The 18600-nt window shown below is 39.0% G+C and overlaps 1 protein-coding gene across 1 annotated transcript in view; it reads left to right on the top strand.

The window, feature by feature from the left end:
* Positions 1-332: 332 nt before the first annotated feature.
* Positions 333-18600, top strand: part of COL5A2 (collagen type V alpha 2 chain) — a 110975-nt gene continuing 92707 nt past the window's right edge. Inside the window, exon 1 of the mRNA XM_054069716.1 lies at positions 333-637. Coding sequence (XP_053925691.1) covers positions 535-637 — 103 coding nt within the window. The 5' untranslated portion in view covers positions 333-534. The remainder of the gene's footprint in view (positions 638-18600) is intronic.

Raw genomic sequence — 18600 nt, 5'->3', positions numbered from 1 at the left:
AAATGGGGTTATACCTCCAGTCCCGGGAAGTGTGGGTTGGGTGTGTTAAAAGCTTTCTCCTCCTGACAGCTTCTTACAGAACTATGCTTTACTTACTTAATAGATGGTCCTGACACATCACAAAGCACTGCACAGCAGCAGGAAAGTATCCTACAAGTGTACTCCTAAAGCAAAAAGTTCAAGGAAGAGTGAAGCCAGCTCTGATTCGGTTATTTACCATCAATCAGACTGTTGCTTGGCAGGGAGTGGATGATTAGGAGCCTGAACGAGCTGAAAAGGGGCAGGAAGAGAAACGGAGGCAGCATTCTTCCTATTTAAAGCTGCATCCCCTGAAAGGAGCGGTTGCAGACCGGGCTGGAGCTGGTGCTGAAAGGAAGGGCTGGCAGACTTTGTCCTGGAACTGATGCTGAAAGGCAGAAAGACTCATCAGATGGCTTCGTGCTGCTAAAATAACCTTGCACTTCTGCACTTTTTTTTTTTTTTTTTTTTTTTTTTTTTTTGCTGCCCAGGAGGATACATGCCTAATAGCCAGGCATGATGGCAAGCTGGGGACAAACGAGAACTTTTTTCATCCTCGCTGCTTTATTAGGGCGATTTGTAGCCATAAAAGCGCAAGAAGAGGAGGCATATGATGGTGGTGAGTTTCTCTTTCTTCCCCTCCAAAAAAAACCAAAACAAAACATTCCCACTCTTTTTATGCAGTGCGATCTGGATAATAAGTGAATTGAAAGCCTGTGGGGTAGAGGAGTAACAGGTCTTGGAAAATAGGGAGGCAGAGGGAGGCGAGGGGGGCAGGAGCGGCCACTCGGGAGCGCAGGGACCTCGCCGGGCGGGCTGCAACTGCGATTCCTCTTTGTTTTAGGGGAATACCGAAACGTGGGGGTCCCTTTCTTCCTTTTCTTTTCCTCCTCCTTCCTCTCCCGCTCTCTGCCGAGGCGCTGCCCGAGCCACGCAGCCTCCTTCCCCATCAGAGCCGAGCGATTCGCAGCCCGCTTTGCTCCCTGCGACCCCTTCCTCAGCCTGCTTTATATCCTTTATGTCGGTGCCTGCGAGGGAGAGAGCGATGGTTAAGAGAGCCTGTGGGGCTATGCTCTCTCCGGGTGGATGTCGTGCTGCCTGTTGGTTTCCTGAAATGTGAGAAGATGTCGTGGGACAGTCTCGGTCTGTTGTAACCCTCAACAAGCACCCTGGGCTTCTCGTGTGGCTTCTTTTCCAAATACTGCCCAACAAAGGGACCAGAGCGTTGCCACACGGCGCAGCTTGCAGTTATTTTATTGCCCCTTTTCAGGAGTTTAATTTTTCTTGGAACTGAACTTTTCTGGCAGTACGCTGCGTTACACGAGTGAGGAGGAGTCATAGCCTGACGAATAAAACAGCACTATAGTTCTGCAACTTTTGTTCTGTGGAGCAAAATGATTCTCTCCTGCTGATGCCCAGCTGTGCAAGAAGTCCCATAGAGGGGGCACTTTGTATAACCTTGGGAGTGTAGCTCATATGCTTACCATAAAGGAAGACAGATATTAAACGTTTTTTAGATACATATAATTACAAAGAAAACACTTGTAAAAATTCTGACTTCACTTTGTCTAATTAGTAAAAATTATTGCATTTCTTTCTGTGACTTTTTTCTTTCTAAAAATGTGATTATATTTTATGTGAAATTTCTATGGGTTTACGTTATCATAGAATAGTTAGAGTTGGAAGGGACCTTAAAGCCTATCCAGTTCCAACCCCCTGCCATGGGCAGGGAGATCCCACTCAATCAGGCTGCCCAAGGCCCATCCAACCTGGCCTTGAACACCTCCAGGGATGGGGCAGCCACAACTTCCCTGGGCAACTGTGCCAGTGCCTCGCTACCCTCACGGTGAAGAAATTCTTCCTAATGTCTAGTCTAAATTTGCCCCTCTCCAGTTTATACCCATGTTTTAGTTATTACATGTCATTTACGAGTTTGTTGCTATTATAGAAATTATGGGATGAGCCAGTACTGTAACGACCCCTTCTGGGATGTACTTCCCATATGCTGATGGCTGGGGGAACTTGAAGTTGGTGGTAAGTCGGAGAGAAAAATACATTGTAATAAATTAGTGACATCTGTTTACACTTACTTCACTTACTCATCTTCCTGTTTGAGAATGTAATAGCTTTTGTCTACCACACATACGAAAAAGCTGCTTCTCAAATGTTCGTTACAGTAAAAATAAACAAAAAAGCTCCAAAGCTATTTGAATATGTTATGAAGAATGGTGCACAGTGAGGAAAGAGGGTATATCCTGCATGTTGGTCTGTTTGCTTGCATAAACAAGGCAATTCCAGTTTTGATTTACTTCCGGACTAAAGCCCACAAATGCTGCAGAATGGGGAGGTTTTTACCCTTACTTTGTCTTGGATTTAGTACTTGGTTGTGCAGTGGTCTGAGTTCAGTGTACGTTGTATCGTATTGCAGGTGATTTTGTATATACAGCTCCTTCACTTCTCCGCATTTCCGCATTCAGTTCATCAAATGTGTCACTTCAGTGTAGGTACTATGGTAAACAAATATTGGCGGTGTCTGGGGAAGCAAGGAAGGCACTTCGGGAAGTTTAGATTAGGAAACCTATCTCTTGTGGGAGGTGCTCCAAAAAAAAAAAAAAAAGAAAGCTGGAGAGAGAGCTTGTGGTGATAGGATGAGGGGGAACGGGTATAACCTGGAGAGGGGCAGATTTAGACTAGACATTAGGAAGAATTTTTTCACCATGAGAGTGTGAGACACTGGCCCAGGTTGCCAAGGGAAGTTGTGGCTGCCCCATCCCTGGAGGTGTTCAAGGCCAGGTTGGATGGGGCCTTGGGCACCCTGATCTAGTGGGATGTCCCTGCCTGTGGCAGGGAGGTTGGAACTGGATAGGCTTATTCTAATTATTCTATGATTCTATGATCTTGAGAAGGTTTGTAAAACAGTGTTTTACCAGTCATTTTTCATGCCAGTCCTAGAAAAAAAAAAAAAGGGGGGGGGGGATTAAATACAGGTTGTGAACCTCAACCACAGAGGAAGAAAGGAATAGCTTTTCTGGAAGCATGTTACAGAATTTATCAAGATGAATGTGAGGGATATTGATAAGTTGAACATAATGAAACAGGCAAAATGATTTTTTAAATAATTGATAAAAACTGTAATACCTCTTTAAAACAAACCTCTTAATTTTTTGGGGGAAGGCACTTATTGTTTTGTTTTTAAATAATGCCAAGGGGTTTTTTTCCCCTCCTGAAACCATTGCAGATTGATCTGTTTTGCTCAGGAACACTTGGCTGGTAGTGCTGTATAGTACACATACTTAAAATGCATATAAAAATGTGAGAAAACAGACAATTTCAAACCCAATACAATAAAATTGGTCATTTTGAGACTAACTGTTTTAAAGGTGCCTTTTGGAAAGTTATTTAGGAATAAAGTCAGTGCTGCAAAATCCTAGAAGACTGAGAGGTGCTGGTTTTAAGTTCTGTATAGGGGCCCAGACTAGTTCAGAAAAACAGTAGGGCTAAAAGATGCCCAGAAGATGGCTGAAATTATGTGCTGTTTAAGCACTGAATATTTGGAATCCCTGAATTTTTGATGTAGGGACTTCCATGCACTGTGTAATTTTTTCTTTAGGATTTAGGATAGAGGAAACTACTAGCAGAAGCAGTGCATGCTTTTGGGATCCTTTGTCACCCAGTTGTGACTGTAAATGTGATTGCTTCAAAAAAGTTCTTTAGGAAAACTAGAGACATACTTTCAATGGAGAATCTGTAGTAAATGACACGGAGCTGAAATTGTAGGAATTGGTGCCTTCAAGAGGATTTGTCTGTGCAAATTGTACATGGACATGGCAGTGATGATCTATTGCCACCATCTCCTGTATTTTTCACTGCAATCCTATATATCCCTTTAGATTCTTGTAAGTTTCTGCAACACACTCTTGCGGTGTCAGCTCTACCTCACTTGAGATCAGTGTGAGCCCTTGTATTGATTTAAAAGTATCTGTGTTCTTCCACAGCGTGACCAAGCAAAACCAAACACTGGTTGTTGCATTTGAGTTCAAGATACTGTTTACCTTCTTCGAATTATCACAGAATGATGGGGTTGGAAGAGACCTCTGGAGATCATCCAATCCAACACACCTGCTAAAGTAGGTTCACCTACAGCAGATTACACAGGAATGTGCCTTGGAGGGGTTTGAATATCTCTGGAGAAGGAGACTCCACAGCCTCCCTGGGCAGCCTGTTCCAGTGCTCCATCATCCTCACAGTAAAGAGGTCTTTCCTCGTGTTCAGGTGGAACTTCCTGTGTTCCAGCTTGTGCCCATTGCCCCTTGTCTTGTCCCTTGGCACTCTTGAAAAGAATCTGGCCTCATCTTCTTGACATCTGACCCTTAGATATTTATAAGCATTCATAAGATTCCCTCTCAGTCTTTTCTCCTTCAGGCTAAGCAGATCCAGATCCCAGCCTTTCCTCGTAAGAGAAATGCTTTAGTCCCCTCATCATCTTTGTGGCCCTTTGCTAGACTTTCTCCAATAGTGTCTTGAATTCTCAAAGTCTTTTACTTTGTCTGGAAACTATGCAAAGGAGAGAGGAGAATGGACTGGCCTTAACGGAGGCAAAAACACCTGAGCTGGTTGAATGGGGGCTATTAAATATGTCAACTATTCCCTCATCGATATTAGAGACATTAAGGAGAAAAGTGATTACTGCATTGCACAGTCTCATTACTGAGACAGGTGTTGGGAATATGATGATAAGGGAAAGCCTGCTGTATTTATGAGGAAGTAAAAAAGTTATTTAGCATTCATGACAGATGCTTCTTTAGATTTTATGGGTCTTTCACCTTTTGTAAAGAATCCTTAAAGCTCCTAAGGTAAGGAGAGTGATATGAAGGATGAAACAAAATCCATGATGCAAATTCTCAATTTTAGCAAGAATCTTATAATACTTGATTCCTTTTTGTTTCCCCAAGTTCCAGGATCAATTACTTATATGCATACCTCTACTTTCTTAGTGAGAAAGTGTGTATGTGCATGTGTGCATGCTTGCATAGGTATCTATGTTTGTGGGTCTAACCATAGCAAATAACTCAAGTAGAGGTGATTATAACTCTAAACAACCAGAAAATGAGAATTCATTATGTATTAAATAAAAAATTCACAGTTCTTTGGGGACTGACTCATGACTTCTGAATGTTTGCTGTTGACTTCCGTGCCTGTAAAAGTGTGGGAAGAAGACTCTACATAGAAATTTTCACAAAAAAGTCCCCAAGAAGTTTTCTCCTGCTTATGGATTATGGAATACTACACATTAGCTTGGGGTTTTTTTTTTTTTTGTTTTTTTTTTTTTTTTTTTTGTGGTTGAAGAATAATTGTGTGATCTGGCTGTTAGTATGGGCATTTTTTGCCACAATGTGTACAAATATAGATTATTGCCATAGAAGCCAAATGGTCATTTCATGCTCTCATACATGTTTTCGCACACTCACTCTTCATTTCTTGGTGAAGTCCTTTATTGGTGCAATTTGTTTCAGTGAGAGAACATTATACCAGGCTGATTTCTTAACAGCAAATGTTGCAGGATTGGTCCTGTTTAACATATATTAACATAAAAGGAAGCCTTTTACAATTTCTTATCTCTTTAGACCTTTTCAGAAAAAAACCCAAACCAACAATGTCCATGAAATCCCTCAATTTATTATGAATTTGCCTAGGAAAACTCTGCTTAGGAATAACACCTGGTGTTTCAATCTGGGTTAACTGGAAGCTGTATGATTTTTCTGTGTTTAGAATTAGAAGTGATCAACTTGTCACATTACTTGTTTCTTGGTGTTTTGTGAGAAAAGAAATACAGGGAATCTTGTGTATACATGTGGGGAAGAAGAAACTCTGAAGGCAGATCGTGCAACGCTATGATCATTTAAAAAAAAATCAGCAGATGTTCATGGCCTGTGTGCAACTAATTTTCCATGTACAGAGAAGGCAAGGAACTCTGTGCCAAAAAATAATAAGGTAATAATAAAGAATAGTAGGAATTCCATCTGGAGGCATGTGATCTATCCTTATTTCTATGTGGATTGTCTCACCCATGTTTATCTTTGGGACATTTTTCTCTGTAAGGTCCTCATGATGTACAATTTTTTTCCTCAAAAGTTCTTCTTGGAAAGAAAAATCAAAGTATCAATCCAATGGATTCTCAGTTGGGTCTGGGAAGAGAGACTGGTCTTGCACTGTAACTTATTTTATAGACAAAAATTTTTAATCTAATGCACAGCACAAGACCAGGTATCCTTTAGTGTAAAATGAATAACTTAATCTGATTAACTTGCAATTTCAGTTTTCCACAAAGGCTTCTTGGAGTTTGAGCTTTCAAGAGTACGAGGAAAGATTGTACTCTGAACTCTGAAACTGCAACAGGCCCACCTCGTTAAACTGCCTGGTTAAAGCCCTGGTGAGACTGTCACGTGCAGAAGGTTAGGTATAATTTGAGCTGGAACAACTGATGTATTAATTCAAAGCATAATGAGAAAGGAATGAGGAAAATGTGTTTCTTTCAGTGGTATAAAATAAGTGTCCTTTGGCTATTTAAGGGATCGAGTACTTTCAGGTTGGAACAAAAAGGCTTATGAATCATGCAACACTGAAGAAAAGAGGTTTTTTGTTGCTTAGATATTTCATGCAATCAATACATTATGTCTGTACAAATTACACCTTTTCTCCACAGTTTTTGTTACAGATTATGTTCTCTGATTTATGCTTTTCCTGACTTAAATTCTAAGAAATTTGAAGAGTTTGTGCTGTTGCTGAACAATCAGAAAGGATAAAACAGCGATACTGTCTTATCAGAAGTGACACTTGAATTGTTTAATAAATTCTTGTTTAATAAATTGATTTATGGTTATGAAAACAATAGCATGCTGGAAGCTTTGGATGCTGATAAGCTCTTGATGTAGTGATTAAAATATCTAAACTGTTACTTACAATTATCTTTTCTTAGTAAGGAATGTACATTTTTCATAGCCTGCTGTGCTATCTTTTATTCTTGTAGAGAGAAACAATTTCATTATTCCACTATCCCACCCGAGTTTGCTGCAGAAAGGTCATGTGTTATATAAGCATGTAAGAGGGCCAGCGGTGGGATGCTCTCTGTACAGGGAACCTATATTCATGCAGGCCCTTGAGATTCTGTTCTTATTAGCTGCTGAAGACAGGTCTTGTCTTTAGAAAGTTGGTCTAAGGTTGTTCCTTGGCCATGCTGCTGCCGGTTTAAACTTGGAGTTTTGGTGAATTTGTATTTTTCTGCTGCTTGTGTAAATGGTACAGTTGGGACAACTATATAATGGAGTTGTGTCATGCTGAAAAATTTCCACAGTATTTTGTCCTCACTAGTTTTCATTTATAGCCTTTGGACTATGTAACAGTTGCATGGGAGGACTAAAGAATTAATTTGAATCTCGGTGCCCTTGTTTGTTGGATAATGCAGCTGAATAGAAACACAAGCAGTGACTCTGATACTGCTGGCAGGAATTCAGAGTTTTGGACATGAACTCATTTAGAGTAGGAACAGAAGAGTAAACTGTCTCACTGAGGCCTGTTCCCTGCTGTGCAGTAGATCTCTGGCTGAGAAGGTCTGTACAGTATCCTCTCCAAATACTCTTTGGTCATGAAATGCTTGCCAGCAAGCTTCAGCAAGCTGACCATCTGAAGTGAAGGATTAAAGGCACAATGACAGTGTAGTGCAGGAAGAGATTACAGGAGAGAAAAGGTATCATTATGAGCCTTTCCTGCTCCTGTTGCTCCAAGATTAATATTGCGTGTTAAAATGGCAATGAAAATACAGTCTAAAAGCCAGGAAAAAACTGTTCATCATTTGCAGAGAATCTGTCACCTGTCCTGGGATAGCTGTATTACTAGTATTACTACAGGTAACTTCTGAGGTTACGCTGAGAGTTTTGTTTAAAGTAATTCTCACCCTGCCAGAGATCATTGATATCCCTGCAGGCAAAGAGAAAAATATTAAAAGAAGAAATTAAAGCAGAAACAGTGAACAGAAGCTTTTCTTGCTTGATTGCCTCTTTTCTACTCAGATTTTTGTAAATATTTTCTTTACAGGATTTTAACAAATCTTTTCATGTAATGAAAGTGTGATGTAATACTGTAGTGATTGCTGTCCTGTGATAATTATTTCTCTCTCATTTTCTGTCTATTTTAAAGTAGTACTTTCCCTTAAAGCAGTGCCTTAATTTTTCAAATTACTGAACCTCACGTATTCAGTGGCTGGGTAACAGCATCTTGTGGTACACTGCTGAGATAAATAATTGAAATCTCCCTGGCCAGAGGAACTTCCTTTAGACTAGGATGTATGATTAGTTGTATTAAGTGTAGGGACAATGTAGCCATCTTTAAGCCATCAGTGCAATTTTCAGGAAATCAAGTTGCTCTGAATTATGAATATTCTTATAATATTATTATTGTTATTATGGGTTAGAGTTATTATTACAAATAATGTGTTCAATAAACATGTATTTCTTTGGCTTTCTCATTTGCATTAATGATGAGCCTCCTGGTAGGAAAGAATCTGTTGAGTAGCTGGATCATGTCACTTTTTTCTGTAAGACTCCTGGAGGTTTCCTGGAACTCCTCTTCCTGCCAGAAAATGTGAATACACTTTAATCTCGTTTATCGTCACATGTATCCTGTTCCCAGTAGTAGTGATGCTTTCCACAAGAAGTTAAGGTCAAGAAAGTAGAGTGTCCTCCATGGTAGCTATGACCAGCTCCATAGAAACCTGCTGACGAAATCAACTGAAATGGGGATTAAAAACTGACAGCTGCAGCTATCAAAGGATTTGTGGTTCTGGGTTTATCCTGGCCTAATGTTGCCTATCAGCACGGATGCTTATACCGATCTGTTTGAAAATTTCTTAAGCTGTTATGTATTATCTCTACAAGGAAAAGTAATTTATTGTAGTTCTAGAAAATTTGTCAATTATTCATCAGGAAGTTTAAAAACTATTAAACTTCAGGTATTTGGAGATATGAGCACATCCTTCCAAAATATTTGAGAGGCCAAACTTGCAGTAGGTACTGCAGCACATCTGTGTCCCTTAAGGGAGAATTTTATCATCATTCAGTGTGTATACCATTGACTTACAACTACATGGCTGTTGTTATCGAGGAAAGATGTTGCAGTATTTCCCCTCCTGCCTCTGGATAACTTTGAAGGGTTCTTGCTTGATGGCTGTATTCTATGTTGACATAAAAGTATTTGACTGCTAGTAAAGTATTTGATTCAGTCTTATGAAATCTTAAAGTTAGCATTGGCTAGAATGTTGCAATTTTGACGGCAAAAATTATATAAAGGTACCTGATTAATGTATCTATTGTGAGTGGAATCTCATGGTTTCACAGTCTTCTGTAACTTCTGGATCAGGAAAGAAACAAGATGTTAATGAAATCCACAGATGATAATGAGGAATGAAATACTTGATATATGTGAAAAAATATGGGTAAGAAACAGAGGAAGAGAATTATCTTACAAAAGTGTAGGCTGGAGTGATAACAACAGAGGTTGCGTTGTGCTTTGTGATAAGAGGAGGTTAAAACTAAGGATGCTATTCTTTGTCACATAGTAGGATTTGGTGAAGAAAAATATAGTTCTCATGGTCCATTAGGCAGAAAAGCATGAGGAAAAGGGCAAAGAGGCTTTTGTTCATCCTTCAGTGGTCAAGTCTAGTGTTGGCCTAAATGCTAATTTATGGGGGGGGGAAGGTGATGGTAAAATGGGAATATAGGGGACCTAGACTTGAATAAGATAAATATTCTGAAGACTCAATCCCTTTTACTCAAGATTTGTGCTGTGTGCACACCTGTCAGACTCAATAATCCTCAGTGTGACCAAAGCTCTGAGAAAGGAAGACCATGAGAAGCAAAAGAGGCAGGAACTTCTAGAGAGGCACTGGGTCAGAGATGAGCCTCCTACTTCTAAAGGAGCCCTTGGCTCTGAGCAACTGTGGTGTTTTTGCCCTATTGTGACTTCAGGCTGTGGAAAAGGGGCAGAAATAGTTTACATAGATAGAAACTAGTGTCTCTTTTCCTCTGTAGTAACTTTCCATTGAAGGAGTGTCTTCTTTTATTATAAGAAAAAAAAAAACCCAAAATAACACACTTTAATGCATGCATCGAAAATCTGTTGGTTTCTAAAAGAAAAGGCGATAAGGTTTGTGGCTTTATGATACAGTTAAAGAAACTCTAATGTTGAAGGGTGTATTTTCTTCAGCTCATGAACAATGTTCAAGAGGTTTTCACTTGGTACGTATCGGCCTTGACAGTGTCTGTTTCAAAGCCTCACAGGCCTAAAGAATGTTTTTGACAATGGGCTTACAAGACAGAGTACTTGCATTATGCATACTTTGTATCATGACACACAGCATCCAATTTGTTAGCCATCCTGTATTTAATAAAACTGAACCTTTTAAAAACCACTTGAAAAACCACTTGTCCGAGTAGTGAAGTGGTATACATGTGGCAACAACTTCTGAAGACACAGTTAAGACTTTTGCAGACCTTGCGTTCAAATCATAGCACTTTGATGTTCTCGTTACAGGCAGATCATACAAGAGTGTCCCAGTTTTACATCTGAAGTCTCATTTTGTCCATTAAATGCTTTTTTTCCCCCCCCCAAGGAATCTTAGTTAAAAATAATATATTTCAATTTCAGATTTCACACACTACAGAAAGAACACAATTCTGAATGTAAAGTATTGCTCCATATTTGTTTTAAATATCTGTAATTTAGAACTCTCAAATCAGAAACGTTTTGGTCTGTAAAACTGCAAGGATACATGCTTAAGTATACATACTTAAATTTTATTATACATAATTAAATTTTTAAAAGCAATTCATACATTTGTAACTGCATTTTAAAATTTAGAGACTTGTAATATACAGTGTGTTAGATATATGTAGAACATTTTTTTGGTATATATTTGTGTATCAAATGTGATGCCTTAAGACATCAGACATTCCCACTGTATGGTAACAACATTGCAAGTTAGATGAATTTTGCTGTTGAAAGCAATGGAGGATGATTTCCAGATGTTTAAATGCTTGCTTTGGCAAGAGTCGGAAAGTACTGGAACATGTATTGGCCACAAAGGAAGGTAAGCGACGTCAAGCCTGGTGACAAGCAAAGCAGAACATGGAAAATGGAGCCATGTGGGGAAGGAAGAGCCAACATGACAGTATGGCTGCCGTGGCAGCCCTGGATATTGGAGTTACACTAATGAATGGCAGAGTGCCAGAAGTCTACTTCAAAAATTAGGACTGAGGTTAGACAAATTGTCCTTTACCTCTTTTTAATATTTTTTTTCTGTTTGAAATATTTGCTATGGTGATAGAAAATTTTGTCTAAACCTCGACACTGAGGCTGGGTAGTTTGGGCACGCTTTGATTTCATGTTGTTACTGTAAAGTGCAGGACCTTGCTATGACCTCGCTATGAATTTGTGCAGTGCTAAGCACAAAAGCAGCCTTGATCTCAGATGAAGCCTTAAGGTACTGTTGTAACATACATACTGAATCATTGTGCTAATAATAAATTTCTTGAATTGCACAGATTCTCATGTTGAATAGCTGACTAGTTTCAGAAGTGAAATCTTGCTCCTCAGCAAAGAAATCTCTGGATAGTGAAATATATAAAATCTTCCTTCCTGTAAGGTTTCAGAAAACCAAACCTCTCTGTGGGTCTGGCCACCCTTTTAGTGGACAGACCAAAACTCTGCAGCTTTACCACATTGTATCAAAACATTCAGATTTCTTGAGGGGTTTTGTGGGGGCAGGGTGGGGTGCTGTTGAGAGAATTAAATCCTAATCTCTTCAGGCTGTGCACATTTGCCCTTATGAAGAATGCTGGCGCCAACCAGTGAATTACACTGCTTAATTTTTTAGTAGCGGTATCTTTCTAATGGTTTTAAAATTGAGGATGCGGAGCACTTAGTTGTGTGGGGCTTTTTCTACACTCCTCCTCCCTCCCCCCAGTTTTTTTTTCCTCCAGCTGTTCTCGCTGTTCTCTGTTTCTTTGAGCCTTCCATGGTTTCCTAGGAAACCTCTGCAGGACGAAATTTATCTATTTTACAGGCACTGTGCAAGATAGGCAGTTTGTGGTTTTCTTAGAATGTAATGAACATGCTAAGCAAATATTTGGTTATGTAAACCTTCTATTCAGAAGAGTACTTTACAACACATGAATAGCCTTATTTCTTGTAATGAGATGACTTTTATACCTGGTTTCTTTGCCTCTTAGTGAAGGAAAAATTTACTTATTTCAAGTTTTTATTTAAAAGAGAGCAAAAACATCAGGATCTATCCATCTGAAGTAAGAATTAATTAGGAAAAATGATGTAGCAGTCAGTTACTTGTAATAAACGAGTGTTTATCTTAGAAATCTTTTATGCAGAAAATTAAGTGCCCAGAGAGTTTATTTTCATATAAGCAGTGTTTTTAAAATCTGTTATCACTGGAGTGTTAGAGCAATGCAAACTTTTTGTAATAATCTCCCAGGTTAAGGAGTCCTGAGTTTTGATATCTTTTTGCACAAATTTTACCTTAAGGTTTCTTCCAGTTTTAAGTAAACAGCAGCACGCAAACACAGCCCAGTTTCTGAATTTGGGGGTGTGGGGTGTGGGGTGTGGAAGGGAATATCTATGGATTTTGTTCAAGTTAGCTCTGTGCTCAAATCTGGCACAGAAAAGGTCCTTGCATCATCTCAGTACAGAAGAATAAGCAAGGTTTTCAGGATTCTAATGATAGGCAAACTCCTTGTAAATTTTATGTGAAGCTACAAAATATTCAGTAAAGACTTAAGTTTGGGGCAGAACTAAGCGTGTTGATAGTAACTTGACATTTGGCATGTGTAACATCCTGATCTGTAGCTTCTGTAGAGAAAATGCTTCAGGAGCCCTAGGCTGGAGCAATAGCAGTAGCAGAGAATGTGACTGTGTCTGGGAAGGGAAGGTTCTTACAGTCCTGTTTTCTAACAGGACACAGCTGTGGCTTAGTATAACTCCTATAAATGTCAGTGATTGGTGACTCAGTGCCATGAGAAGAAACTTTCTGGTATAATAGTTTCCTGCCTTTCTCTTACTGGGACAGGAATCACAACTGAGTAATTCATGACACGCATACAATTTCAAAATACCAGGGAAGAGAGCAAGATCCTGCTGTGCTTCTTCATGTCTGCATCAAACATCACTGCTTTCAAAGTGCAAATTACTTCATTGGTGTTACTTGGCGGGTAGAGTTCTCCTAAAGGAGTAAAACATTTTCTTATGCTGCTTCTTTTTTTTTTCCAAAAGTCTGCTTCTCCCATTTAAACTGTGGAAAAAAATGGGTCTGAAAATAATCTAAAAATATTACAGCTTTAGAGATAAAGTTGGTCTGTGGGCTGAAAGATGACAAGTTGAAGTGAAAGACAATACTGTTGAATAGTGTTGTTATCCAGACTTACTAGCCACTGATACTCAAAGTAGCGGGGACAGTCTTAGGATCCAGGAGTGTGTAACTTCATTAAGTAGTTATTTAAGGGCTTTGCTCTTGGAGAGACCTATTAGACACTGTGCAGCAGTTATTGTAAAGAATTACAGTGTAAGCATAGACTGTCTTGAGCCCACTTATAAAGACCGTTGTCCAGTTTGTCCTTGTGTTTCCGCTCGCACACAAGAAAAAAGATATGGTTTTAATGGATCCCTATTACCTCGAACATGATCATATAAAACTGAATATGGTTAGGATTAATGGAGTGCTTGATCTTCTGACTTTCAGTTGTTTACTTTGAAGGTGAGTTTGGAGCTGGTTTGGCAAAAGGGTACACTTCTACTAAAACTAGTTCCTAATGATTGCTAGAACTTCCAGTTTATACTTCTGGTCATAAAAAACCTCCAACAAATATAAGAATGTTTTCTCCTCCATCTGAAAAAAAATTTTCCATCTTATTCTTGTGTGTGTCTGCATGTTCTTTGTTTGGTTTTTTTTTAATAATATTTTCCCTTGTAGACCTTAAGGACTAAAATTCCTCCTTGAAGTCTGCAAGACTTAGAACATTTTAAGTCATTTGTTTATAGAATGTAATGCTGTTTGCAATGAAATGTAAATACCAGGACTATGATGCTCCTGCTTTTGCAGATAGCATTGACTTATAACTGTTTATTAAAATGGCAGAGTGATCTTTAGGATATTTTGTCACAGTCAGGCAAGAGAAATAACTTATTATGAGCCCTTTTGGAATCTAATACGTAAAGTTTGAGGTTAGATTTTGCTTAGACTTGGTTCTCTTACTACTTGTTTTGGTAGCAAGGAGGTGAGGGTTGTTTTGCAAGGGGGGTGGCAGCGTAGGTTTTCTTGGAAGTTTGGTTGAGATTGGTTTGTTTTTTTCTTTTCTTAGATATCCTGTATAAGTAAGATGGGGATTTGGCAAACGCAGGAGAAGCTTCTCTTGCCCTTTCATGTGTCTCGTGAAAGCAATGTTTCTAGTACTGCGAGCCTTGCTCTGAGAAGGCTGCTAGCCTTGTTCTGAGAAGGCAACAATAAATGGTATCACACAGCTCTAGTTAATGCAAGTTTGATAAAGAAATTGCTTATAATTCTACCTGACAATAGCCTCTATCACACTGAAAAACTTAAATCTTTAGTTTAATTCGGAATAGCAACGTCAGTTTTTCAGGAATATAAATATTAAGCAACTGGTGTGTAACCTGTAGGTCATTACAGATGCTATACAACTACAGCAATTACATTAATATTTTTAGTGCAATTCAGCACAATCCCTTAGGTATCTGAAATGTTTCTTTCAAGTCTTAATAAACATATCCCCTCAGGGTTCCTCAGGCTGATGTTCTAGTTGACACTAGTCTTCTTGGTTTTTTTTTTTTTTTTTTCTCCTTCCTATCCTGTGGGAAAAATATAGGAGGCTGCTACCAGACTGCTCTGGTTTTGGAAGTGGAATTGTCTTCACATGAAGTGTCTGAAGGGCAATGTTTTTCTTTCAGTCCAACTAAATGTGTAATGAGTTTTCCACTGCCTGTGTTAATCCACTCACCACTGTAATATGAAGAGTCTGATAATACTTGCAAGATTTGGGGTTTTGTAGCCCATGAAACTTCCGGTGTGTCTTACATGGTTATGCTCAAGTCATGTGTTGCACCAGTGCTTTAGACAGTGGTAACTTGGAGAAACTTTCACAGAGGAAATGTGACTAGTATGTACACTAATGTGTAGTGTTTTTTCTGGGCATGAACATCCCTTATCTAGTAAAAAGAAGGGTTTGGTGAAGCCTTGGACTTGCAGAAATGTATTTTACTCAGGATGCATTAGAATATTAAGAAGAACAGAACGGAGGCTAGGAAAAAAACAATGTATTACAGTTCTCTTTGTTACAAACTGACTGCTTTTTTGCTTAAGGAATGTTCTCAGAGTCATCGTGCATTGGAATTATCTATTTTTTTTATAACATGGATATTCCAGCAATTTCCTGAAACTAATGAGTTTTTGGTTGTGAAGCAAAATTTTCCACTCAGTTTAAGGTGTTATCTATGTTCATAAGAAATTAATCTTAAAAAAGATAATACCAGGACCTGAGGTGCTTGAGGTCTGCTTCAAAGGGAATAAGTTTCTAAAGCAAGTTTTGGAGCCTACGTGAAGTAGTCTAGCTCCTGTGCAATGCACCTGTTACAAGTTCTTCTTATCTGTGTATCCTGGCACTAAAATTTCAAGGGAGTGATAACGTTTCTGTTCTTCAAGCACTGATAGTTTTAAAACAGGAAACAGAAAGTTGAAGAGAAATTTTTCTCAAGATCTGTTAAAATGCCTCATTAATCATACTTTAAAATTCCTGTACTAGGTGGACTTTGGAATGGATTTTATTTCTGGATTATTTTGAAAGTATCATATTGCTATATCATAGTAAAATGGCATTGCCTTCTGAAACAGTCTGCATACCAATATGTTATGCCTGAGTTCTTCTTGTGTTAAACATGTTGCACTGCTCACAGGTAGAGGAATGGAAATACAGTCATGAGACACATATTTCTAGCTGCCTGCTGATTCTGCATATTCCCTTTGGATACTGATGGGTAACACTCAGTAGGGAAGGCCCTTTTCATGTATACAGTGACTGCCTTCTGGATAAGTTTCACAGTGAGCTCTAGACACCTGTTTTAAGTCAGTGATGTTTAACCATATTGCTCAGTTGCAGGAGGATGTCTCGCAAAAGACTGTTTTGTAGTTTTTATGCTTTTTTTCTATGCTTTACTGTTTGGAAGAAAATACTTCTCTTAGCAATGAGGTATTTTTTATGGATGGTATTCTGTTCTTCTGTTGTTTATTGCCAGATGTGAACCTGGAATTTAATGCCCTTGAGATATTCTGAAGTGTAATTATGTTCTGAATGAAGCAATCACAGGCTTTGTACCTTACCAGCTGGCTCTTATGCTTCTGTGCATTATCACTGGGCTCCTCAGGGTCTATTCTTTTTGGAGAGAGCTTGCCAATAATGAATAAGGCCTGTTTTCCGTATTGACCTCAAACTGTACATCATTATGTAAATCTAGCCAAATCAAACCATAACAATGAGGTACACATAGAAAATATAGTTCATAGAGGGATTTTATAGATCTTACAGCCCAGTTAAGTTGAAATTACATGGCTGTTTATGGTAAATGTGTGGTTAGTTATGCCCTCTGCTGCTCCTTCCCTCAATTCTGCACCAGAGAAGACATCTGTATCAGCACTGCTGTGAGGTTGACTGCTTCCATATTTTGGCTACAAATAATAATAATGAACAATAGAAATGGCTTTATGTTATTCTTTACCATAACAATAATCTTTGTTTCCTAACTACAGGAACTTTAACACAAAATGAGTTTTTTTTCTTCGATATTTTAGTTCAATCAATCAAGAAGTTCATGGCTCTGTACTTATAAACATCTCCTGTCTGCTTGAGGGTCAATTGCAAGCCTGCTACTCAGCCCTCAGTTCAGGGTAGGGCGTTGGAAAGTTTCAGAAGATGCAGTTTCTCTCCAAAGTATGGGTAGGATGATCGAGGAAACTTTGCTGTATCAATGTGACATTTACCTAGGGCAGTGGAGCAGGATTTGGACTTGCATTTGACAGGATAGCCCTGCTGCTGAGCTGCCCCATTTTTAGGGCAAGAAACAGGTTTTGGGCAGGGATTCACTTTTATTTATCTAAGACATTGAATTTCTTCTTTTCACATGCCAGTTTTTCTTGGTCTGAGCAAGACGAACAGTGACCATTGTGTTCCTGCTCCTTCCTCGAACCCTGCCTGGCCTCAGCTCCATTTCTGGAGGTCACCTTCCAATACTGGTTCAAACTGGGAATTCCCGAGTTCTTAATTTCTCATTTACTCCAAAATTCTTTCCATTGTAGGTGAATTACTTTGACTGTAAAAAGGGAGTTGTGGGGTTTTTTTTTTTTGCATTTAGTATATACCAATTCCCATCTGTGAAACTAACAATTATAAAACCAATGATTGATTGATGGCCCTAATTAAGATTCTGAGTTGATTTGTGCATTGGAAAAGTTGAATAAACATGTCCATTTTTCTTATTATCCTTGATAGATTTAGTGGAAGTAAGCCAAGTGATTAGTTTCAAACATTGGAATTTTATAGTCACAACTAAGCCGTTTGTCAATAGGAAACAAATACGTTTGATTCTTGTACGACTTGGCACTGAACTAGTAACTTCGGATATTTTACATGTAGTGGAAATACTTTTCATGCAGCAGGCGTTGAAATAGCTTGAAATCTGCTGCACACACCTGTGCAGCTCTTGGGAGTTTCACATGTTATATTTATATTTCCACTGGTCTGCAGTACGTAATGTAAGTTCAGAGCTTGGGAATAGTCTTAGGAAAATTGCTTGGAAATCAAATTCTCTTTTATCTGAAGAGGTTGTCTGGAGTTAGTGCTGAGACCCAGGAGCAATTACTGATCCAAGCATGGTATTCAGGCTGCCTCTGTGTGTAACCAGCTGGTCTGTTCTTCCAGGCTGGGACCTTTAAATGCTAAGCAGGTCTTGGTTATTTCTGAAATAGGCACAGAAACAGTGAAATAAAGCAAACCACCGTTTATTTACTTCAGCTTTCATGAAGGAGGCCTATCCCAGGCTCTAGGCAACCCGCCATCAATTATCCACATAATTCATAACAATAAAAGCAAAAAAGCAGCAAACCATACCCTTGTTTGCCAACTGCCTTAGCTTAGGGGAAATGAAATCATCCAGTCCCTTGCATTCCCTTAGGCCCTGCAACTTGGCCTCTCTCAAACATTTGTTCCAGAAACAAGCTGTGTCTCTGTTGGAGTTAAAAATGTATATGTTAATATATTCCAACAGATCATGAAATTTCCTAGCTTAGAAAGCTGACTGTGCCAAGTTCCTCTTCTATAGACTGTAATTTCCTTTCTAAAGAGAGAAGCAGCATCTGGACCTACTCAGTCCCCAACACAGTATTCCTCTTCCACGTCAGCAAGCTGGAGTTCCAGTGCAACTGGCCAGGGTCAGCTGTGGACTGCCTGGAATCTTCTTATT

The sequence above is a fragment of the Cuculus canorus genome, chromosome 6, assembly GCF_017976375.1.
Source record: "Cuculus canorus isolate bCucCan1 chromosome 6, bCucCan1.pri, whole genome shotgun sequence".
In the NCBI taxonomy this organism is placed as follows: Eukaryota; Metazoa; Chordata; class Aves; order Cuculiformes; family Cuculidae; genus Cuculus; species Cuculus canorus.
Note: the sequence above shows the minus strand (reverse complement) of the source record. Positions and strands in the feature narration are given on the sequence as shown.